Here is a 24,968-nt window from a genome sequence, read left to right as displayed (position 1 = left end):
CAGGTTTTTTTTTATATATAGATATACCTGTCAGTGCTGCTGCTGCAGTGTCATAGAGTGATAGATAGTGAGAGATAGAGAGATAGAGAGAGATAGTGACAGAGAGTGATAGAGAGTGCTAAATTTTGTGTCTGCTGCCCCCGCCTTTTGTGCTGATCACTATATCTGAGGTGATCAGCAACTTTTTTGGGGGTACAGAGGTTTTTTTTTTTTTATATATACCTGTCAGTTGCACTGTCAGTTGCACCAAAGGTTGTGCACCTGCTGCACCTCACTGGTAATCAGTGTCGCATCACTGATCACTTTTTTTTTTTTTGTGGCGTCTTTTTTTAATTTTTTTTTTACACACACTGTGATTTTGTGGGTGTTCTGTGGCCACTGTGCGCTGATCAGTGACGTACATCACTGATCAGCTTTTTCGGCACAGGGTTGATCTATTTTTTTTTTTTTTTTTGATCAAATTCCTGTTGCCTTTGAGCGCTGTTCAGTGACAGACGTTACTGACCAACATCTGTGCTCAATTTTTGGCGCAGGACCTTTTTTTTTTTTTTTTAACCCCTTCAATTTTTTATTTTTAACCCCTTCATTTTTTTTTTTTTTTATTGGTATAAAGTATTTTTTTTTTTCTGCACTACATACACACTACACACTACATACCCCCCGGGTTGAAATAAAGTTTGTACCCCCCCCTACACTATACACGTGTTGAAACATTTCACTACCAGTAACACAAAAATAAAAATGGCATCCCAAATGTCCTCCCAAATGTCCTCCCAGTCATCCAGGAGAATGTATTCAGTGGAGGAGGCATATGCCATGCTTGCCTCTGACTCAGACACAGCCAGTGATGCAAGCGGGGAATTTGAAGGATTCGTCTTAAGCTCCTCTTCCTCCTCTGGTGATGAGGGACCCCCTCAAAGACGCCCCCGTAGAGCAGCTGAGACCCCCCCCCCAACAATTGATCTCGTATGGACCCCACCACCAGACAATTTTGAGCCCCAGGTTCCTGAGTTTTTGGCCATGCCAGGAATCCAATTTGATTCCACAGGTCTCAGAGAAATTGACTTTTTCAAATTATTTTTCTCTGATGATTTTATAAATTTAATGGTGGACCAAACTAATTTATATGCCCAGCAGTTTATTGCTCAAAACCCCACGTCATCATTTGCTAGGTGGACCCCTGTAGATGCAGTAGAGATGATGACGTTTTGGGGTCTGGTGTTTCATATGGGCATAGTAAAAAAGCCAGAAATTAGGCAATATTGGAGTACAGATGTTCTGTACAGTACTCCATTTTACCGTATGGCCATGACCCGGACTCGATTTGAGACAATTCTTAAATTTATACATTACACCGATAATGCACAGTGCCCACCCAGAGATGATCCCACCTTTGACCGGCTATTCAAAGTCAGGCCGGTCATTGATCATTTCAGTGCCAAATTTGAAGAGGTGTACATCCCTGAAAAATTTATTTGTATCGACGAGTCCCTTATACATTTTAAAGGAAGGGTTAAATTCCGCCAGTACCTTCCCAGTAAGAGGGCAAGGTATGGCATAAAAATGTATAAACTGTGTGAAAGCACCTCAGGGTACACCCACAGGTTTAGGGTTTATGAAGGGAAGGATTCAAGAATTGAACCGCCAGAATGCCCCCCCTCCCTCGTAGGTGTTAGTGGGAAAATTGTCTGGGATTTAGTGCACCCCTTCCTGGATAAAGGTTATCACCTCTATGTGGATAACTTTTACACTAGCATCCCCCTGTTTAAGGCCCTTGGTTCAAGAGGTACAGCAGCTTGCGGTACTGTGCGCAAGAACCAAAGAGGCCTCCCAAAAACGCACATTGCCCAAGTAATGAGAAGGGGTGAAAGCAGGGGAATATGCAACGAAAATATGTTGTTGGTCAAATATAAGGACAAGAGGGATGTCCTTATACTGACAACAATTCACGGAGACAGTACCACCTCCGTCCCTGTACGAGGTACCAGTACCCACACCTCCAAACCTAATTGTATCCTGGATTACAATAGGTACATGGGCGGAGTGGATCTTTCAGATCAGGTACTGAAGCCGTACAGTGCCCTGCGGAAAACAAAAATCTGGTACAAGAAGGTGGCCGTGTATATCATCCAGATGGCACTGTATAACGCTTACGTGCTATTCCGTTCTACCGGCCAGAGGGGGACATTTATGCACTTTCAAGAGGAAGTCATAAAGGGCCTAATATTTGGGAACCAGCAGGCAGAGGGCCCCAGTACTTCTAGTACTGGCCCCCGTATTGTACCAGGGCAGCATTTTCCTGATGAAATCCCCTCCACTGGAAAAAAGGGCAGGACACAAAAAAGGTGCAAAGTTTGCTATAAAAAGGGAATAAGAAAGCAAACTATTTTCCAGTGTGACACTTGCCCCGACAAACCCGGCCTATGTATAAAGGAGTGTTTTAAAATATACCACACATCTATGGAATATTAGGTTCATAATTTCACCGTGCTTCGGGGGTCTTGCTAATGCCACATAGCACCCACCATTCATTCCACCAGAATCTGAGCCGCAAAATCCAAAAATCACTCCTTCCCTTCTGAGTCCTGCCATGCACCCAACTGGTATTTTTTGGTCACATGTGAGGCATTGCCGTACTTGGGAGATATTGGGGCACAGATTTTGGGGTGCTTTTTCTCCTTCATTCCTTGTGAAAATGAAAAATTTTGAGCCAGAACTGCATTTTTGTGTAAAAAAATGTAATTTTTCATGTTCACTGCCCAGTTTTATCAAAATTGGTGAAACCCCTGGGGGTTTGAAATGTACACTATACCCCTAGATGAATTCCCTGAGGGGTGTAGTTTGCAAAATGGGGTCACTTGTGGGGGGGTTCCACTGTATTGGTGCTTTGGGGGTCTTGCTAATGCGACATAGCACCCACCATCATTCCACCAGAATTTGTGCTGCAAACTCCAAATATCACTCCTTCCCTTCTGAGTCCTGCCACTTTTTGGTCACACATGAGGCATTGCCGTACTCGGGAGAAATTGGGGCACAGATTTTGGGGTGCTTTGTCTCCTTCATTCCTTCTGAAAATGAAAAATTTTGAGCCAGAACTGCATTTTTGTGTAAAAAAATGTAATTTTTCATTTTCACTGCCCACTTGTATCAAAATTGGTGAAACCCCTGGGGGTTTGAAATGTACACTATACCCCTAGATGAATTCCCTGAGGGGTGTACTTCGCAAAATGGGGTGACTTGTGGGGGGGTTCCACTGTATTGGTGCAACATAGCACCCACCATTCATTCCACCAAAATCTGTGCTGCAAAATCCAAAAATCACTCCTTCCCTTCTGAGTCCTGCCATGCACCCAACTGGTATTTTTTGTTCACATGTGAGGCATTGACGTACTCTGGAGAAATTGGGGCACAGATTTTGGGGTGCTTTTTCTCCTTCATACCTTCTGAAAATGAAAAATTTTGAGCCAGAACTGCATTTTTGTGTAAAAAAATGTAATTTTTCATGTTCACTGCCCACTTGTATCAAAATTGGTGAAACCCCTGGGGGTTTGAAATGTACACTATACCCCTAGATGAATTCCCTGAGGGGTGTAGTTTGCAAAATGGGGTCACTTGTGGGGGGGTTCCACTGTCTTGGTGCTTGGGGGGTCTTGCTAATGCGACATAGCACCCACCAAAATTCCACCAGAATCTGAGCTGCAAAATCCAAAAATCACTCCTTCCCTTCTGAGTCCTGCCATGCACCCAACTGGTATTTTTTGGTCACATGTGAGGCATTGCCGTACTCGGGAGAAATTGGGGCACAGATTTTGGGGTGCTTTTTCTCCTTCATACCTTCTGAAAATGAAAAATTTTGAGCCAGAACTGCATTTTTGTGTAAAATAATGTAATTTTTCATGTTCACTGCCCACTTGTATCAAAATTGGTGAAACCCCTGGGGGTTTGAAATGTACACTATACCCCTAGATGAATTCCCTGAGGGGTGTAGTTTGCAAAATGGGGTCACTTGTGGGGGGGTTCCACTGTCTTGGTGCTTGGGGGGTCTTGCTAATGCGACATAGCACCCACCAAAATTCCACCAGAATCTGAGCTGCAAAATCCAAAAATCACTCCTTCCCTTCTGAGTCCTGCCATGCACCCAACTGGTATTTTTTGGTCACATGTGAGGCATTGCCGTACTCGGGAGAAATTGGGGCACAGATTTTGGGGTGCTTTTTCTCCTTCATACCTTCTGAAAATGAAAAATTTTGAGCCAGAACTGCATTTTTGTGTAAAAAAATGTAATTTTTCATGTTCACTGCCCACTTGTATCAAAATTGGTGAAACCCCTGGGGGTTTGAAATGTACACTATACCCCTAGATGAATTCCCTGAGGGGTGTAGTTTGCAAAATGGGGTCACTTGTGGGGGGGTTCCACTGTCTTGGTGCTTGGGGGGTCTTGCTAATGCGACATAGCACCCACCAAAATTCCACCAGAATCTGAGCTGCAAAATCCAAAAATCACTCCTTCCCTTCTGAGTCCTGCCATGCACCCAACTGGTATTTTTTGTTCACATGTGAGGCATTGCCGTACTCGGGAGAAATTGGGGCACAGATTTTGGGGTGCTTTTTCTCCTTCATACCTTCTGAAAATGAAAAATTTTGAGCCAGAACTGCATTTTTGTGTAAAAAAATGTAATTTTTCATTTTCACTGCCCACTTGTATCAAAATTGGTGAAACCCCTGGGGGTTTGAAATGTACACTATACCCCTAGATGAATTCCCTGAGGGGTGTACTTTGCAAAATGGGGTGACTTGTGGGGGGGTTCCACTGTATTGGTGCAACATAGCACCCACCATTCATTCCACCAAAATCTGTGCTGCAAAATCCAAAAATCACTCCTTCCCTTCTGAGTCCTGCCATGCACCCAACTGGTATTTTTTGTTCACATGTGAGGCATTGCCGTACTCGGGAGAAATTGGGGCACAGATTTTGGGGTGCTTTTTCTCCTTCATACCTTCTGAAAATGAAAAATTTTGAGCCAGAACTGAATTTTTGTGTAAAAAAATGTAATTTTTCATTTTCACTGCCCACTTGTATCAAAATTGGTGAAACCCCTGGGGGTTTGAAATGTACACTATACCCCTAGATGAATTCCCTGAGGGGTGTAGTTTGCAAAATGGGGTGACTTGTGGGGGGGTTCCACTGTATTGGTGCTTGGGGGGTCTTGCTAATGCGACATAGCACCCACCAAAATTCCACCAGAATCTGAGCTGCAAAATCCAAAAATCACTCCTTCCCTTCTGAGTCCTGCCATGCACCCAACTGGTATTTTTTGTTCACATGTGAGGCATTGCCGTACTCGGGAGAAATTGGGGCACAGATTTTGAGGTGCTTTTTCTCCTTCATACCTTCTGAAAATGAAAAATTTTGAGCCAGAACTGCATTTTTGTGTAAAAAAATGTAATTTTTCATTTTCACTGCCCACTTGTATCAAAATTGGTGAAACCCCTGGGGGTTTGAAATGTACACTATACCCCTAGATGAATTCCCTGAGGGGTGTACTTTGCAAAATGGGGTGACTTGTGGGGGGGTTCCACTGTATTGGTGCAACATAGCACCCACCATTCATTCCACCAAAATCTGTGCTGCAAAATCCAAAAATCACTCCTTCCCTTCTGAGTCCTGCCATGCACCCAACTGGTATTTTTTGTTCACATGTGAGGCATTGCCGTACTCGGGAGAAATTGGGGCACAGATTTTGGGGTGCTTTTTCTCCTTCATACCTTCTGAAAATGAAAAATTTTGAGCCAGAACTGCATTTTTGTGTAAAAAAATGTAATTTTTCATTTTCACTGCCCACTTGTATCAAAATTGGTGAAACCCCTGGGGGTTTGAAATGTACACTATACCCCTAGATGAATTCCCTGAGGGGTGTAGTTTGCAAAATGGGGTCACTTGTGGGGGGGTTCCACTGTATTGGTGCTTGGGGGGTCTTGCTAATGCGACATAGCACCCACCAAAATTCCACCAGAATCTGAGCTGCAAAATCCAAAAATCACTCCTTCCCTTCTGAGTCCTGCCATGCACCCAACTGGTATTTTTTGGTCACATGTGAGGCATTGCGGTACTCGGGAGAAATTGGGGCACAGATTTTGGGGTGCTTTGTCTCCTTCATTCCTTGTGAAAATGAAAAATTTTGAGCCAGAACTGCATTTTTGTGTAAAAAATGTAATTTTTCATTTTCACTGCCCAGTTGTACCACAATTGGTGAAACCCCTGGGGGTTTGAAATGTACACTATACCCCTAGATGAATTCCCTGAGGGGTGTAGTTTGCAAAATGGGGTAACTTGTGGGGGGGTTCCTAAATTTTAGCATCTTATGGTGCCTAGAAACCTACATGGTGCCTAAAAAATAATCTCATAAAAAGGAGGCTCCAAAATCAAGTAGGTGCTCCTTCTATTATGAAGCCTGTGGTTTGGTCAACGTGCACACTAGGGCCACATATAGGATATTTTTGAAAACAAAAGAATTGGGGGAATCAATTTTTAGTCACATTTCTCTAGTAAAATGTACTGTGTTCCTTAGAAAAATGTATTAAAATTGCAAATCTGCAAAAAAAATGAAATTTTGAAATTTCACCTACACTTTGTTTTAATTCCTGTGAAACACCTAAAGGGTTAACAAACTTCCAAAATGCTGTTTTGAATACTGTGAGGGGTGCAGTTTTTGAAATGGCATCATTTATGGGGGTGTCTCACATACAAGTCCCTCAAAGTCATATCAGAACTGAACTGGTCCCTAAAAAAATCAGTGTTTGAAATTTTCTTGAAAATTTGAGAATTTGCTATTCATATTGTAAGCCTCCTAGTGTCCAAAAAAATTAAAAGGAAGTTGAAATAATGATGGAAACATAAAGTAGACATATGGTCTATGTTAGTTATTAACTATTTTGAGTGGTATGATTATTTGTCTCACAAGCAGAAAATTTAACATTTTGCAAATCGCTAAATTTTCCATTTTTTCACGACATTTTGGTATTTTTCACAAAAAAACACAGACTGTATCGACCCAAATTTACCACTAATTTGAAGTACAATGTGTCACGAAAAAACAATCTCAAAATCACTGGGATAAGTAAAAGCAAAAAAAAGTTATCCCCACTTAAGTGAGACATGTCAGATTTGAAAAAAATGGCTCTGTCAGGAACGCAAAAACTAGCTCTGTCAGGAAGGGGTTAAAGGAGTTGAGTAAATATCACCCAAAATGCGAATATTCACATAAGCAATGCATCATGTAGATGGAATTTTGTTATACAAATACAATTGGTATGAACTACTGGGATTGTTGTGTGGTCTCTCAAGACTACAAGAAGGCTCCTTGGTAACTTCTGTCCAACCATGTGCCCAGCAGTGAACGGTTGGTTGAGTGTGCCAAAATGATGGGGGATTCTGCCAAGATCGGATGGGATCGGGCCTCTAGGGCAGTGGTTCCCAACCCTGGTCCTCAAGTACCCCAAACAGTGCACGTTTTGCAGCTCTTCACACAGAATCAGTGAAATAATTAGCTTCACCTGTGGATCTTTTAAAATGTGCATGAATAATCTGTGCACTTGCTGAGTGACCTGGAAAACGTGTACTGTTGGGGATACTTGAGGACCAGGGTTGGGAACCACTGCTCTAGTGTATGAGTGTGGATATCAATAAGAGTTACTCTGTATATGTGCGCAGACTCGTACTACCAATTGAGCGTATACCGTAATAGTTACACTGTGGTAAAGAAATTAAGTGGAAAAGTGCATATATACATATGAATGTAATAGTATCAGGTAATTCCCTCAATGTATTGGCCCACAGAGAGTGCCACCACTAGGCAGCTTCAGGCATTTGCCTATGGGCTCCAGCCACTGGAGGGTGGTACTGCGCTGCAGCATAGAAGTAGCAAAGCAGCCACCCGTTGCCCGAGGAGCAGGACGAAGAAGGCTGTTGCCAATTATTTATGTCAGTGGCAGGGAGCCGGCAAGCCGTAGACCCCCACCCCCCCTGGAGCTTGACAGCGACACCCCCGACCCTGGAAGCTGGTCAGCGTCATCGGCGGAGGTAGCGCCTGCACCCCATCTCCCCCAACCATGGATCTGGTTAACCGTTAGCTGCTAGCCTGCCAATTGCCTCAATCCCCACCGATAGCTGGTCAGCGGTAATCCTTAGGTAACGTCCGCACCCCGCCACTCCACCCAATCCTTGGAGCTGGTCAGCGGTAGTGTATGTATGAATGAGATAGGCAGTGAATGTATGTATGTATGAGAGAGGCAGTGTGTGTTTGCATGTATGAGCGAGGCAGCTTATGTATGTACATGGGGGTGTGTGTGCAGAGGTTTTGCCTAGGGTGCCAAGAAACCTGGCACAGGCCCTGCCCACAGGTAGGTCCTAATGCAGGTAGATCAAAAATACCAAGGAAAGTCAGATAGAACTATTTCTATTAAAACAGAATACAAGGGCAATCCTGTGAACAGTTATCCTGGTAGTTTGACAGGAAAAACTAATACCTCATTCACACCAGCAAAATTTCCCGGGTTGGGCCCGGGAACAACCAGCGACTAGCACAGGTGTGAAAGGTTCTCGGGCCAAAATCCCGGCAAAAAATGCCGGGATTTCAACCCTGCTATGGAGCAGGGTTGTTCCCTGGTTTAACCCGGGGACCTGGCCGGTGTGAATGGGGTAGGGGATACTTACCTGGGTTGCTGGTCCTCGGTGTGCTGTCCGGCCGGGGATCCACACAGGCGGCAGGCGCAAATGACGGGACAGACGGTGGATGAAGTTGACGCAGCTCTCCGGCTGTAGTGATAGCACCGGAGAGCTGTGTCATCTTCATCCGCCGGCTGTCCCGTCATTTGGGCACGCCGCCCATGTTGATCACTGGCCTGCACAGAGGACCAGCAACTGTAGTGAGTATTCTACACACCTCCTGCCCGCCTCCATCACCATCCCGCCGACTGCCCGCCTCCTCCCCACCTCCTGCCGGCCTTCTCCCCGCCTCCTTCCCACCATCTTCACACACCAGAAAATGCAGGGACTTTTCTGGTGTGAAAGGGGCCAACCTGGGAATGGCTCGGCATGATTCCTGGGCCATATTCCCGGGTGGGTCCCTGCATTTTCTGGTGTGAAAAGGGTATCAATTGCAGGCACAGTAAAAGTTATGTAAAAAATTAAAGACACTGTGAAATTTATTAGCAGATATTCAACTCTGTAGTTTGACAGTAATTAGTAACTGGTAAATTGCATGAGGTATAATTATTGAATATGATATTCAGTCCTGTGTACGATACATTAACTGTAAGACACAACGCAGTTCAGTATCTCATAAATTGGTATATAATATGTCTGTATTAGGTAGAACTGTTTCCATTTATAAATAAACAAAATACCAAGGCAATCCTGAGAGCAGTTCTCCTGATTGTTTGACAGGAGATACTAGTTTGCAGACTCAGAAAAGCAATTTATAATTCACAGACACAGTGAAGTTATTAGCAGATACAGTGCCTTGCAAAAGTATTCACCTCCTTGGCATTTTTCATGTTTTGTTGCCTCACAGCCTGGAATTAAAATGGATTGTTTAAAGCAGGGGTCCTCAAACTATTTTTCTGCCTCACAACTTGGAATTAAAATGGATTGTTCAAAGCAGGTGTCTTCAAACTATTTTGCCCTGGGACCCCATCAGACAATAAAAATAATGACAGGACCCCAGCAAATTACCTCAGAAGGCCATCACATCACATGTGTAGTCAGCAGACCGCACATACATGGCAGCATTGTGGAGGCACAGAATGATGGGATGAGTCTAAAATAACAGACATTTAAACAGACATTTCAGACTCCTTGAATCACTAACTGAGATTAGAGAATCATCAGTGCATAACTATTCATCCCCCTAAAGTCAGTACTTTTTAGAGCTAGAGCCACCTTTTGCGGCAATTACAGCTGTAAGTTGCTTTGGGTAAGTCTCTGTGAGCTTGCCACATTCTGCCACTTGGTTTTTTGCCCATTCCTCAGTGCAAAACTGCTCCAGCTGCTTCATGTTGGATGGTTTCTGCTTGGGAACAGCAATCTTGAAGTCTGACCACAGATTCAGATCTGCGCTTTGACTAGGCCATTCCAACACATTTAAATGTTTCCCATTAAAATACTCGAGTGTTGCTTTTTGCAGTATGCTTCGGGTCATTGTCCTGCTGGAAGGTGAACCTCCATCCCAGTCTCAAATCACAGGCAGAATGAAACAGGTTTTGCTCAAGAATATCCCTGTATTTAGCACAGTCCCTGCTGCTGAAAAACATCCCATAGCATTTTGATGCCACCACCATGTTTCCCTGTGGGGATGGTGTTTTTGGGGTGATGGGATGTGTTGGGTTTGCGCCAGACATACCTTTTAATTGGTGGCCAAAAAACTCAAAATGTGCTTTCTTATATTTAACACCCAGTAATGGCTTCTTTCTGGCCACTCTTCCATAAAGCCCAGCAATATGGAGTGTACGGCTTATGGTGGTCCCATACGCATATACACTGGTCTCTGCTGTGGAACCCTGCAGCTCCTTCAGGGTTTCCTTTTGTCTCTGTGCTGCCTCTCTGATTAATGCCCTCAGTATTCAACCCCCCCCCCACCCCAAAAAATAAAAAAATCCCATATTTTAATTCTAACCAGCCACATTGGAAAGATAATCTTAGTGTGTATATGGGCCTGTAATGTACATTGAGTACAGGTTCACCCGCATGCACCAAGAAGTGTATTAGAAATGTATTGGGTTGGTTAATCAGACTCCAATGTAACATAGTATGGGCATGTTGCTCAGGGGTTGGCTGGCATCTTTCAGATGGGGCAAATTGAACCAAGTGGGACCTGGCTTTTCAGATTAACATACAGGGCCATTCACACTAACGCATAGTAATTTAGCTCCACAGCAATCAAATAAATACCTGTGTAAGGGCGGGATGTATTAAAATACATCGCCGCCCTTCGCGCCCCCCCCCCCCCGCTGCGATGTCGCCGCATATGTACTAACATATGCGGCTGGCATCGCTGTGCGGTGACGGAGGCCCCCCGCGATACCTGGAATGTGGTGTGCGGGGTGTCTCCGTCACCTCCCAGCCGGCTCCTGCATCCCTCACGCGGCGTCATGCCGGGGACAGCTAAGCAAGCTGTCCCTGGCACCTCCTCCTCCCCCCTGCAGCCGGAAGGACATCCGGCTGCGTCACTAGGTCACTGGACCCTCCAGGAGGACCCTTCAGGAAGGTAAGCCAGAGGGGGGGTCGGTGGCGGCGGGCGGCGAAAAGAAGCCCATAGGCTTCTATAGGGTATCGCCACCCAAAGGTGGCGATACCCTTCACTGCGGTGGTTTTACCGCATTTTCCTATGTATCAAAAATGATACCGCAGTGAAGGGTATCGCCACCTTTGGGTGGCGATACCCTATAGAAGCCTATGGGCATCTTTTCGCCGCCGCCGACGCAAACCCGCCGCCACTCCGACCCCCCCCTCTGGTTTACCTTCCTGAAGGGTCCTCCTGGACCCTGGAAGGTAAACCTCTCCTCCCCCTAGTGACGCAGCCAGACGTCCTTCCGGCTGCAGGGGGGAGGAGGAGGCGCCGGGGATAGCTTGCTTAGCTGTCCCCGGCGTGACGCCACGTGAGGGATGCAGGAGCCGGCTGGGAGGTGACGGAGACCCCACCGCACCGCGATGCCAGCCGCATATGTTACTACATATGCGGCGGGGAAGCGCGAAGGGCGGCGATGTATTTGAATACATCCCGCCCTAAGTGAGTAAAAAGTTCCTCTCTGCAGCAGGAGCGCTGTGAGGTGGCATGGAGAAGCACGGACACTGAGCAGCACTGGGCGGCAAGACAACAGGATATGCGTGACCTAACAGTCATACTATGTCAGAGGTCACAGACCTGGTAGTGGAAGAGCACTGCGCTGCCCGAGCCTGACATTGATTTGATCGCAAGTGGTATCTCCTGGGCAGCAGAACATCTGACAACAGCTTGTAGCACACTGGTGTGCCGTGACATAGAGGATGCTTTATCTTAGCAGCAAAGTTTCCCTGTGATCCTAATTTAAGATCTTAGCAGCTGTGTTCACTATGAGACTACAGCACAATATAATGAAGCAGTGTAATCCTAAAGTTCTAAAGTGAATCCATTTAAAATATATATATATTTTTTTGTCCCATGTGCAAAGTGCTAACTTTGCTACTTAAAATACAGAAATTGGTGTCCATATGTGAATGGTCGGTTATCCCTATATGTCAAAATTAAATGCTCCTCTGTTTATAGCTATTAGAGGTACACTACCGATTTTCCAACATCATCGGTTCCAGTGCCGTGCCGGATTATGGGTTTTGCCGGATTATCTAAGTTTTTTTTGCAGGTCTAGTTTTTTAGTAATTTTACACCATCACATTTCTAAAGCAATAAATAGTGAAGTATATGCTACAGCATAATATTAATGAACGAATAAACACAGTAGAGTATGCAAAACTTTATTACAGTATAGTACGTGCTGTACAAGCAAATGAGGTATCAGGTACAAACATTAACATTAAGGGCCTTATTCTAGTTCACTCTTTCTGTCAAAATCCTTCTTAGATGGACAAAACCATGTGGACTGCAGGTGGGGCAGATGTTACTTGTGCAGAGAGAGTTAGATATGGGTGGGGATTTACTTCAAAGTGAGATCTATATTGCATTGTAAAAATAAAGCAGCCAGTATTTACCATGCACAGAAACAAAATAACCCACCCAAATCTAATTCTCTCTGCACCTTTTACATCTGCCCCCCCCCCCTGCAGTGCACATGGTTTTGTCCATCTAAAAAGGAATTTGTCAGAAAGAGTGAACTAGAATAAGGCCCAAAGTGCAGTATGAATAAAAGTCACTACAGGTACAGTGCTCTAAACCTCCTACAACATGACAGTAACTCTAACCCTCCTGCAGCCAAACACCCACTACTACCTACCATATACCTCCACAGCTGAACTGTAAACCTTCCACAGCCCAACTCTAAACCTCCCACAGTCCATTGATAAAGTTTTCCTAGGAGTGCATCTCCAATAAAGTGCAGTTTCATCCGCATTATAAACTTGCTGGGGGTGAGGTTTTTGTCAGACACAAGCTTTGCAACCTCAACCACATACTCTTCAGCTGCTTAATAGTCTGCAGACTGTTTTTCTCCACACACTTTACACATCGAAATTCCGTGACGTGTCTTAAACCTATGCAGCCATCCTTCACTGTATTCACACTCATAGTCAAGGTTTAGTGCTTTATGGAACAACTTAGCTTGTTCCTGTACCATGATGCCTGACATGTCTACTCAATCACTCCGACGTAGGGTGGCCAATCCCGGGATCGGGATCGGCGGGATCCCGGGATCTGGCCCCCAAAACGCCGGGATTTCAATCCCGGGATTGGATTTTCCTATCCTGGGATTTCGGGATTAGATTGTGCATGTGCAGTCTAATGCCGGGCAGCGTCTGAGCGGGTGCTCAGCAGCTGCCCGGCTTCTCCCGTCCCGGGCAGCGCGGCTCTGCGCAGCGTGCCGACCTCAGAGGTCACGCTGCGCAGGCCGCATAGGATTTCTCCATGTTGTCTGTGAGCTGTGACTGACCCCTGGCACGAACACCCACCCAGCCACAGACCAGACCACCAGCGCCCACCCGCCGAGCAGCAGACCAGCCCGCCCCCCATCATCAACACAGCTCGTCCTCCCACCTGGCTCCATCTCCTCTGCTCGCCCACCCACCTGGCTCTCGGCCGCACCACGCAGTAAGTACATATGCGGGGCGGCCGAGGCATGTTTTTTATATTAGGGAAGCCAATCCCGTGATCCCGGGAATCCCGGGATTGGGCATTTTTCAATCCAGAATTCCGGGATTGAAAAAATGCCCCGGGATTGGCTTCCCTACTCCGACGTTGTTGAAACCATTCCAGCAACACTCGATCCAGCTCAGTGCTTTTACCAGTTTTCATAGTTTTCCTAATGCTCATTTGCTTCTTCGATTCACTTTCTGCAAAGAACTGCAATATTTTCTCCCTTTGCATTTTTTATGTCATACACTGTTGAGGAACCGAGACTGTATGTATCACACAGCTTCTTCACTGACACACCACGGTCAAGTTTTTGTAATATCTCAACTTTTGCCTGCACCGATATAGACTTGTGTTTATGCTTTATACCTGTACCACGACTGTTCTTGGAAGGCATAGCAGCATTACTGTCACTTGAACTATCTGCGGATGCCATAACAGCCCCACTGCTGCTTGCTGTGTCACCTGTAGTGTGCTGTACCCAGTGGCACTTGCTCAGGCTGTGTGTTCCGCCCATGTGCGGTACTTGCTGGGACCTTGGCCGCCATATCACCCCTACTGCTGCCTGCTTTGTCACCTGCAGTGTGCTTGGAAGCTGTACCCAGTAGCACTTGCTCATGCTGTGTGTTCTGCCCATGTGCGGTACTTGCTGGGACCTTGGATGCCATATCACCCCCACTGCTGCCTGCTGTTTCACCTGCAGTATGCTTGGAAGCTGTCCCAGTGGCACTTGCTCATGCCATCTCTTCCGCCCATGTGCGGTACTTGCTGGGACAGTGGACACCATATCACCCCCACTGCTGCCTGCTGTGTCACCTGCAGTGTGCTTGGAAGCTGTACCCAGTGGCACTTGCTCATGCTGTGTGTTCCACCGATGTGCGGTACTTGCCGGGACCTTGGACGACATATCACCCCCACTGCTGCCTCCTGTGTCACTTGATTTCACCTCAGATGCCATGATGCTTCCTGTGTCACCTACAGTGTCCGCGGAAGCTGTACTCACTGAAACTTGTGCCTATTGCGTGTTACGCCCATGCGCAGAAAGTGTTCCGGATTAAAAGAGTTCTTTACCCTCTTTTAATCCGGACATTTTTGCTTTCTCTGGATTAAAAGAAGTCCGTTAAACTCTTTTAATCCGTACAAAGCAAAATTGTCCGGATTAAAAGAGGTTCCGGATCAACGGTTGCCGGAAAATCGGTGGTGTACCTGTACTATGTTTCAAAGTACAGTATCTAAATTACTGATCGCTACTTGCTTAGCTCATTGCTGGAAGAACACCTGGTCTTTTTTTCACAGCTGCAGTACACATACTTTTCTATTTTCATTTCCTTTTAACCTTAATGGCTGAAATGGCTAAAATACTGTATAATGTGTATTTCTTTTTCTGCGGGCTTCACCTCTTATAGGCTGGCAGCCTGTATTTTGTCTTTCTTTGAATGTAAAATAATATGATACAGTAACTGCAGGTATTTAATGAATAGAGAATGTGGCAATTCATGTATATTGTAAAGACTGCGTCTCACCTTCTAAAACAAGGCATACGTTTCTGTTACTGATTGTCGCTCTTTTCTACCCACCAGCACGGAGCACTTTGAGCAATTCAAATCATTTTGCTCAGGAGCCTGCTGAACAGCTGCAGTGAAAGTATACAAAAATAACAGGGTGAAAACAAGTTATGATTAGTAAGGCATTATTTTCTCTGTGAAAATAATAGAAAAATCAAGATTTAAGGACAGATAAATATGCATGAGTATGGTTGTTGACACTATATAGCATTCAGTCATTTACACGAGTCTACCATTATTGTTTCATCTGCTCATTACAGGACATTCAAAATACTTCCTGTGGTTTTTTGGCGGCTGATAAGACAATTAGATTTTCTGTCAGCCACCTATGATATTGTGTTGTCTCAAGTCAAAAATATAGCTGCTTGTTTGGGACATAACACCTAGAATTGGATTTATTGGGAAATTATTATAAACTTAAAGCATGCTTGCAGTTTGATTTTGCTTTTTATCCATATAGCTAGAGATGCAAATAAAGTGTTATGTACTAAACCGGGGGTTCTCAAAGTCATTCCTCAGGACCCCACACGGTTCACGTTTTCCAGATCAACTGGTATGTGCATAGGTGCATTCATTATTCATTGACACATTTTAAAATATCCACAGGTGGAGCTAATTATTTTACTTGTGATTCTGTGAGGAGACCTGCAAAACATGCACTGTGTGGGGTCCTGAGGACCAAGTTTAGGCACCTGTGTACTAAACAAAGACAGTCCCCTGTTGGCGATTGTGACTCTCTCCAAATGCAATAAATGGACATACAAATTGTTGTTTCATTTGAGGTTGATTCAATATGGGGCACACTGAATAGCATCAGGAGGGAGCTCCCACAGCTTTTCTAATCAGTGCACCACTAACTCCGACTAGTGGAATTCTGCTCACACCCCTCCTGGTGTGCGAGTAGAACCCTGACAAAATGGGGTGGACAATGTTATTTTAAGCCCTAGCGCAACACAAACTGCAACACAAACTGCATCGCCGCAGGGCACTTAAGTCAGAAATGCCAGTACTCACGATTACACACCCACAAGAACATAATTCTCCAACTTATTAGAATAGCTATTCACTGCGTCTCATTGGTTTTATGTGGCATTAGGTGGCTTTATATATACTTCAATTCAGGTGTGCCTGTAGCACTTTCTTTTAGGTAGACTTCAGAATGCAGGGAATACCAACATGAACTTAACTTACATGGAAATTCAATCTCGCATGCACATCAGTGGTTTCTTTGCCAATAGACGGTCATAGACATCAGAGGACAGGTAAGATGAATTTATTTCACAATGATCCAAGGATCCACACGACAAACAAAGATAAAACAGTGTCCAAAGTTTAGCAGTGCCGATTAGCGGGTGCCCGGCGGCTTCTCCCACCGAGCTGGGCGTGCTGCAGACAACGCCGGGGAAAGAGGGTGACAGTAACGCCGCTGAGATCCGTCCCGCTGCTCCTGCTGAGTGATGATTGCGGCCCAATCAACACGTTTCGGATATTAGGTATATCCTTTTTCAAGATGACATCTTTGTTTGTCGTGTGGATCCGTGGATCATTGTGAAATAAATTCATCTTACCTGTCCTCTGATGTCTACGACCGTCTATTGGCAAAGAAACCACTGATGTGCATGCGAGATTGAATTTCCATGTAAGTTAAGTTCATGTTGGTATTCCCTGCATTCTGAAGTCTACCTAAAAGAAACTGCTACGAGCACTCCTGAATTGAAGTAGATTGTAAGTTTACTTCCATATGGCATCAGGAAGAATTATATGCAGAAAATAGAGATACCACATTGAAGATAATTTTCACTTATTATCTACTATAGCGCTGGTTATTTGTAAATCTTTTTGTCCTGTATATTCCTATCGGGTTAGGGCGTTAACCCTTCACAAACTACCAGCTGCATCATTTTGTTCAGCGCTGGGTACACACCTATCCTGCTTTATATATACATATAGGATATGTGTGTACTTTGAATTCAGTGTATTAGTTGTGAAGGACATGTTACAGTTTTCTGCAGTTTATTTAACCAGCCCAGCCTGTGCCATGCTTCAGCGCACAGTTATTTTAACTTTGATGACATGGTGAACTTCAGTCTGTGCTCTTAAAATGTCAGTGGTTTTCTGTTTATAGTGTTAATAATATAAAACCTATAGAAGAATAAGACATTTGAAGTTATTTTTTCCTAAAATTTCTTGTTACGATTTCTGATTTCATTCTTTTTTATTACGCATACTGTATATATACGCAACCATGGAGAAAGTGAGCTGTCTTGTGACCTGCTGGCTGTGTCTAGAATGTCTCTTCTGATACATCCTGGTATAGCATGTACTCTTGTGATGTTCCTAGGGATATAAGACAAGTGAGGAAAAAGCAAACTCTGTGTTAGTGCGCAGCATGCTTCCTGTGTAGCCAGCTGTAGGAGCCCAAGCAAGGTCGGACTACTAAAAAGTGGAAGAACAGGTCAAGGCAAACTGTCCTTAAAAAAGAGGGGTACTTGTGAGTTATCCGGGCTGCCGATTTTTTCATCGCGCCCGAAATCGTGGGCATCGCGTCGGTCGTGGCCGTTATAAGGAGCCGCGACGCGATGCCCACGATTTCCCATAGACAGTAATGTTAAAAGACACGATGGACCCGATTTCCGACACGATTTCCCATACACAGTAATGTTAAAAGACGCGATGGACCCGATTTCCCATAGACAGCAATGTTAAAATAAAATTACAATGTGAAATTGGCCAATATGTTTTTAAAAAAAATGTTTCATGGCCCCCCACCACCGTTAACGCCACCCCGCTATTGACGCCAACCCGAAGCGTGGCGAGCGCAGCGAGCCCGCGAGGGGCGGCGGTACGCGTCCTCCGACCTTTTCATGCCCTACTATCCACTAGGGCGTGGAGTGAGAATAGAATAGTGTGGCGAGCGCAGCGAGCCACCGAGCCCAAAGCGTGGCGAGCGGACGCGGACACCTTCACAGGTATCCGCGTGCCCTTGCGGGCTTCACAGGTGTCCGCATCCCCTCGCGGGGCTCGCTGCGCTCGCCACGCTTCGGGCTCGGTGGCTCGCTGCGCTCGCCACACTATTCTATTCTCACTCCACGCCCTAGTGGATAGTAGGGCATGAAAAGGTCGGAGGACGCGTACCGCCGCCCCTCGCGGGCTCGCTGCGCTCGCCACGCTTCGGGTTGGCGTCAATAGCGGGGTGGCGTTAACGGTGGTGGGGGGCCATGAAACATTTTTTTTTTAAAACATATTGCCCAATTTCACATTGTAATTTTATTTTAACATTGCTGTCTATGGGAAATCGGGTCCATCGCGTCTTTTAACATTACTGTGTATGGGAAATCGGGTCCATCGTGTCTTTTAACATTACTGTCTATGGGAAATCGTGGGCATCGCGTCGCGGCCCCTTATAACGGCCACGACCGACGCGATGCCCCCGATATCGTGTCTTTTAACATTACTGTCTATGGGAAATCGGGGGCATCGCGTCGCGGCCCCTTATAACGGCCACGACCGACGCGATGCCCCCGATTTGGAGCTACAGATGGCGCCGGGCTTGTCTTTGCTGGGGATGGCGGAGGACTCGCCACCCGCCATCCCCCGCCCCGCGCCATCTGTATGTCGGAAGGGGACGCGCGTGCACGAGGTGCACGCGCGTCCCGTTCCGACGGTGCTTTTCGCCGGGTCCCCGCCGGCTTCCCCGGGTCCCCGCCGGTCCACACCGCCCCCCCGCAGCCCCCCGCAGCCCTGCCCGTCTCCCTGAAGCTGGAGACGGGCAGGACTGCACCCGCCGCGCCGCCTCGCCGCCCGGCTATTGAGACGCTCGTGCGTGGGAGACGCACGAGCGTCTCATTCAGCCAGAGCGCCAGATTGCTGGCGGATCGCCAGGGACACGGTCCTGGCGCTCCGCCAGCAATAATAAGGCCGGCGCCATCTGTAAATCGTGGGCATCGCGTCGGTCGGGTGTCCTTAAGTTAACCAAACTTAAGGACAAAATCGGCAGCCCGGATAACTCACATGTACCAAAAGAGGTTCTGTAATCTCCAAAAATACCACCATTCTTACCTCTAGTTTATACTGAAAGGGCACGTATTTAAAAGCCGTGGTTTTTAAACTTTAAACTTATTTCTGTTTATAAGGGGGTTATAACTTTCCAGAGACAAGCATTTCAGACCTTCTTGTAATTCTAAACCCTATATTGCAGGGAAATAAGTTTCTAAATAAAAATACTATATGTATATACTCTTAACCTCTACTAATATTCTAATCTTCCCATACAAAGTACTGTAGAATGAGTTATGTAGTTTGTCACTGTACAGTTTTTATACCTAATTCATTGGTACTCTCAGCGTTTGTCTCTGTTAGATGGATGAATGTCTTTGTCCAGACTTCCATTATTTGTGTCATGAGGGCACCATATGTGGTGCACACAAGACATTTCATGTTTCCTTGGATGGAGGGTAATCAATGTGCACACTGTATTCCAGTATTCCCTTACCTTATTTAGGGGTGGCAGAGTAGGTGTACACATCATGAATATCTGAGCAGTATTAACTTACATTGCTTTTATGGTGATAGAAGGGGTACCACATGGGGTTAATAATACATTTCAACATCAAGACATAGGATAACAAAAATAATACACCAAATGCGCAGGTTGGAATTAATAAAGAAAGTCATGGGAAGGGTACAGGGACTCATTATGGCTAGTGAAATCAATACATTGCATGGGGAACAGAAGAGTAATAAATCGCTGGCTGAATAATATACACAGTACGGGTCACAATGATAAATTATATTTAATAACTGACAATCAGAGAAATGTAAAAATCAGTAATAATATAATTAATGATAATGGTAAACACAATTTAGAAAAAAAATAAAAAAAAGGGAGGGTATATATCACATAAGTGACTTCAATAGTGGTTTCTATTGTTAATAAATATCGATGTTTAAAAAATCACAAAATTCTTCCAAACTGGGTAGATGAAGTTGTTTATATTACCATGCTTATGATGATCTACTAACGGGTACTGCAGAAATGAGGGGCATGATGTAGTCCCAAAAGAAAATTGCAGGTAGGTCCCAGTATTCCCAATAAGATGCTCTATATTTTCAAGAGCTCAAGGTTTCCTGACATCTTGTGTATTTAGGGTTTCCTGACATCTGGGGCCAAATGTAATAGAGTGAGAGATTTTGGGAGAGTTTTCCCATGTTTTTTAAAGCAGCAATCAACTACATGGCAAAATCAACCTGGTTTTGCAGTGTAATTGATTGCTGCTTTAAAAAAAGGGGGAAAACTCTCCCAAAATCTCTCACTTTCTGAAACTCTCACCCTATTACATTTGGCCCCTGGTATCTTTAGGGTTTCCTGACATCTGGTGTATTTTGGGTTTCCTGACTTCTTGTGTGTTTAGGGTTTCCTGACATCTGGTGTGTTTAGGGATTGGGCTAGATATCCCATACATATATTCAGTCACTTTACCAGTTCCTTGTGGTATAAATTCAGCAGATGTGTGTTGGATTGCAGTTAGGTCTGCAGGGTCCCATTAGGTCAATAGATAAGCTCAATGCTTTTCCCCAGAGAATATGAACTCTGGCTTCCTCAGGAGAAAGTGTAGGAATAACAAAGGTAGCTCAATATATACCACTCTGTTAATTATTAAGATGATTCACCTGTGTGAACTTCTAATTTAATCAAAGGAACCGTCTTTAAAAACAAACATATCTCAACATACACTAATGGAGGCATTGGTGTATATTTATGGGATATCTAGCCCAATCCCTAACCACACCAGATGTCAGAGTGGTTTGCCATCAGGAAACCTTGAGCTCTTGAAAATATAGAGCATCTTATTGGGAATACTGGGACCTACAGTACCTGCAATTTTCTTTTGGGACTACATCATGCCCCTCATTTCTGCAGTACCCGTTAGTGAATCATCATAAGCATGGTAATATAAACAACTTCATCTACCCAGTTTGGAAGAATTTTGTGACTTTTTAAACATTGAATTTTATTAACAATATATATCACCATGTGATATATACCCTCCCCTAATTGTGTTTACCATTATCATTAATTATATTATTACTGATTTTTACATTTCTCTGATTTTCTGTTATTAAATATAATTTATCATTGTGACCCGTATTGTGTATATTATCCAAACATGACTATTATAACACATAGTTATTATACATGTTAACAATATAAAAACCTGTTTATTTCAATTATTTGAGAATGTGCCTCTGGGTAGCATCATCTAGAGTAGGTGATCGATGTATAGACCTCATTTGTTGTAAAAGTGGAGGTCTTCCTTACTAATCTCTGATAATGTGGCATGTCTATCACAATATAGCAATCACAATAACATTTGTTTAATAGTAGAAAGCAGGCGAACATCAAATTAAGTCAAATTTATTTGCCTCTGAAACAATGACAGTAAGCAGTGGAATCAAAAATTTCCGATGGAACCCATCTGGATCGGAATGTAACACAGGTGAAATTCATGACTATTCCTCCCATCCCCCACTTGGAACTGTGTGAGTCACAGAATCCCCAATAGACTATAGGTTCTCAAAGGCTCTTTCACCATATACCAGTGATTTTCAACCTTTTTACTTTGCGGCACACTAAATAGGACTTTAAAATTGCCAAGGCACACCCTAAGATCCCCACAGGGCAAAACACATTGGCCACCACAGGAAAAAAACAAACCTATTGGCTCCCACATTAAAAACAATTACAATGATCCCCACAGGTAGCAAAAATAAAATACATTGGCCCTTTACATGAAAAGAAGAGACCAGTAAATAACATTTGAACTGGTGGTGGTTGCTGTAAATGGGTTTGGGCATCTCTAGATCTGAAGGCACACAGAACAGCTCACGGCACACTGGTTGAAAAACACTGCCCTATACAAACAGTAATTTTACATCAGCTTACAACTCTATTCTAGCTTTTATAACACTGTTTTTATGTTACTATTTTCTCATTGCCTAGCATTCTTCAGCAGTATAATGGTTGATATATAATGACCAACAGAACTTCTATAAATCATATGCTCCCAGTTAGCAAACAAATTCTATTTGATCCACTCTTTAAATACAGATTTGGGAAGGACAGATATATTCTCTAATGTTATATCATTTTCTTTATATCCAGTGTTAAGAAGAGCAGTCATGTTAATGTGTTCTGTGCACATTTATAGCTGCAGGTGAATTTCATTCTATTGTACAGCGTTCTTCTGTGACAAATAGCTGTTTTCTTAAATTAAGAAGACCTTCTAAATTGCTTAGAGAAATCAGTTTTCTGTAGAGACAAGAAAAGATTTCTACAGAATGACCTCAATATAACAAATTCCCTGACCCTGTTCTAATACACACTGTTTTTTTTTTTGCATGCACCCCAGTTTCTTTAGCAATTAGATATTGCAGCATTCTTCAGCTGATTAACCATCTAATCTGTTTGAAAATGCAATTCTCATATCTCAAGGCAATGCCCTGCATGTGAGATTAAGCCATTTATGTAGATATTATATTTGCACTTACAAGCAAAAAAATATTAGTGTTGTGTTCTGGGGTGTTTTTTTTGCTGATGGTCTTGTCATGAAGGTTTGTTATCATCTCTGCTGTTGCTTTGTAGAATTTGTAAAGTTTAACTGGGATTTTCATTGTAAAATAGACAAGACCTCCTAAATATCTATCTATCTATCTATCTATCTATCTATCTATCTATCTATCTATCTATCTATCTATCTATCTATCTATCTATCTATCTATCTATCTATCTATCTATCTCTCACCTCCATGAGGTGAAGTACCACCAGTAACCACTAGAGACCACTTGACGAACCAAATTACTCCTTTAGATTTTTAGGAAAAAAATATATTACTGTAAAAGTGTAGCTCTCCTCTAATATTGCTAAGAATTATATCAAACTGACTTTATTTTTCTTTACTTCTTTGCAAATGGGGCTAAACAGGCTCACCATGGATCTTTTAACTATAGTTTTATTTTTTTTAATGGTATGTGTGCTGGGGTGTGGGTTTTTCTTACATGTCTCAAACACTACTGATGGAAACTAAAGATATCAATTATGTGGATTCCTTCAGTGTATTAAATCACTATTACTGTAGGTCATCTATATTATCCATATACCAGTGGCGTAACTATAGTCCCGCAGCCACCGCGGTGGCGGGGAGGCGCTGAGGGGGTGTGGGCGCCGGGGGGGGGGGGGGGGGGGGGCTGCGGGACATTACTCACTGCCTTCTGCCACCAGCACCTGTGCCGGGTCCCAGGTCTCCTGAGTCCCGGCTACTGCTGCAGTGCTGCTAATACAAAAAGTGTCACTCAGAAAATGGCTGCCCCCATACTGCAGACGGTTTTTCATCTGCTGTATGGGGGCAGCCATTTTCCAAGTGTCACTTTTGATTAGCAGCAGTAGACGGGAGAGCCGGGACCAGGCGCAGTAACGGCAGGAGGTAACACCCCCCCCCTAACCCCTCCTCCCCTGCTCCCCTCCACCGCACCCCGGCTCCCCCCCACTGGCAGCACAATCGGGGCCACGGCTGAGGTAACAGCTGCACGGGGGCGGGGGGGATGGGTTGTGGGGTTGTCAGTGTTTAACCTAGGGGGGCGCCCCCCTGCATTTTTTGGCAGGGGGGCGCAGAATTATTAGTTACACCACTGCCATATACAATAGTGTTTTTTTGTATTATAAATGATTATTGCTTTGTCATGTTCACTGTCCCACCTAATTGTGTGCCTCTTTTAGGAGACCAGACTTTGCGGATATGGGATGTGAAAACGCCTGTATGTAAACTAGTCATCCCAGCTCATCATGCAGAGATTTTAAGTTGTGATTGGTGCAAATATGACCAGGTAAGCTGCATATGTGATCACGTCACAGGTCTTTTATAGACATACAGTATTTTCTCATGTATATTTGCAGACATGTTATATATGTGTCCAGCCAGCAAGTCGGCAATAGCTGCAGGTCTTGAAAAATGTTGTCTGTCCCGAGTCTGATTACAACTAGTGGCTTCTTATTGCCACCCAGATAGCAACATTTCCTTGGGAGAACACTGCACTTGAGTTAATGTTTGTATCTCATTCAAATACCATGCATATTTTGTGGATTAGTTTTAGTTTATATTCCACATTTCACATGATTCCTTCTGCTTCATAGAGTAAATGTAAATATTATATTGTTACATTTGAAACTTGTTTACGATATTTGTGATGCAGAGGTTCACCTACAACTAAGACAACTCCAACAGCAGGAGTAGGGTGGCTAATCCCGGGATTGGCGGGATCCCAGGATTTGGACCCCACAACGCCAGGATTTCAATTCTAGGATTGGAGTTTCCAATCCGGAGATTTCGTGATTAGACTGCATGCACAGTCTAATGCCGGGCAGTGTCTGAGTACTCAGTTGCTGTCCGGCTTCTCCCATCCCCGTCAGTGTGGCTCTGCGCAGTGTGACGAGGTCAGAGGTCATGCTGCACAGGCCACACAGCCGCATATCTCACCTTGTCCTTGGCGCGCTGCCCATCTATTGCATCCTGC

The 24,968-nt window shown here is 44.4% G+C and overlaps 1 protein-coding gene across 2 annotated transcripts in view; it reads left to right on the top strand.

Moving 5' to 3' along the window:
* PEX7 (peroxisomal biogenesis factor 7) overlaps positions 1 to 24,968 on the top strand; it is a 241,931-nt gene that overhangs the window by 63,963 nt on the left and 153,000 nt on the right. For both annotated transcript variants that reach the window (XM_083176622.1, XM_083176621.1), the window contains one exon: positions 24,175 to 24,281. In XM_083176622.1, coding sequence (XP_083032748.1) covers positions 24,175 to 24,281 — 107 coding nt within the window. The remainder of the gene's footprint in view (positions 1 to 24,174; positions 24,282 to 24,968) is intronic.

This window comes from Crinia signifera, chromosome 3, assembly GCF_055691185.1.
Source record: "Crinia signifera chromosome 3, ASM5569118v1, whole genome shotgun sequence".
Taxonomy (NCBI): domain Eukaryota; kingdom Metazoa; phylum Chordata; class Amphibia; order Anura; family Myobatrachidae; genus Crinia; species Crinia signifera.
The sequence above is the reverse complement of the archived record's forward strand: the minus strand, read 5'-3'. Positions and strand labels throughout refer to the sequence as shown.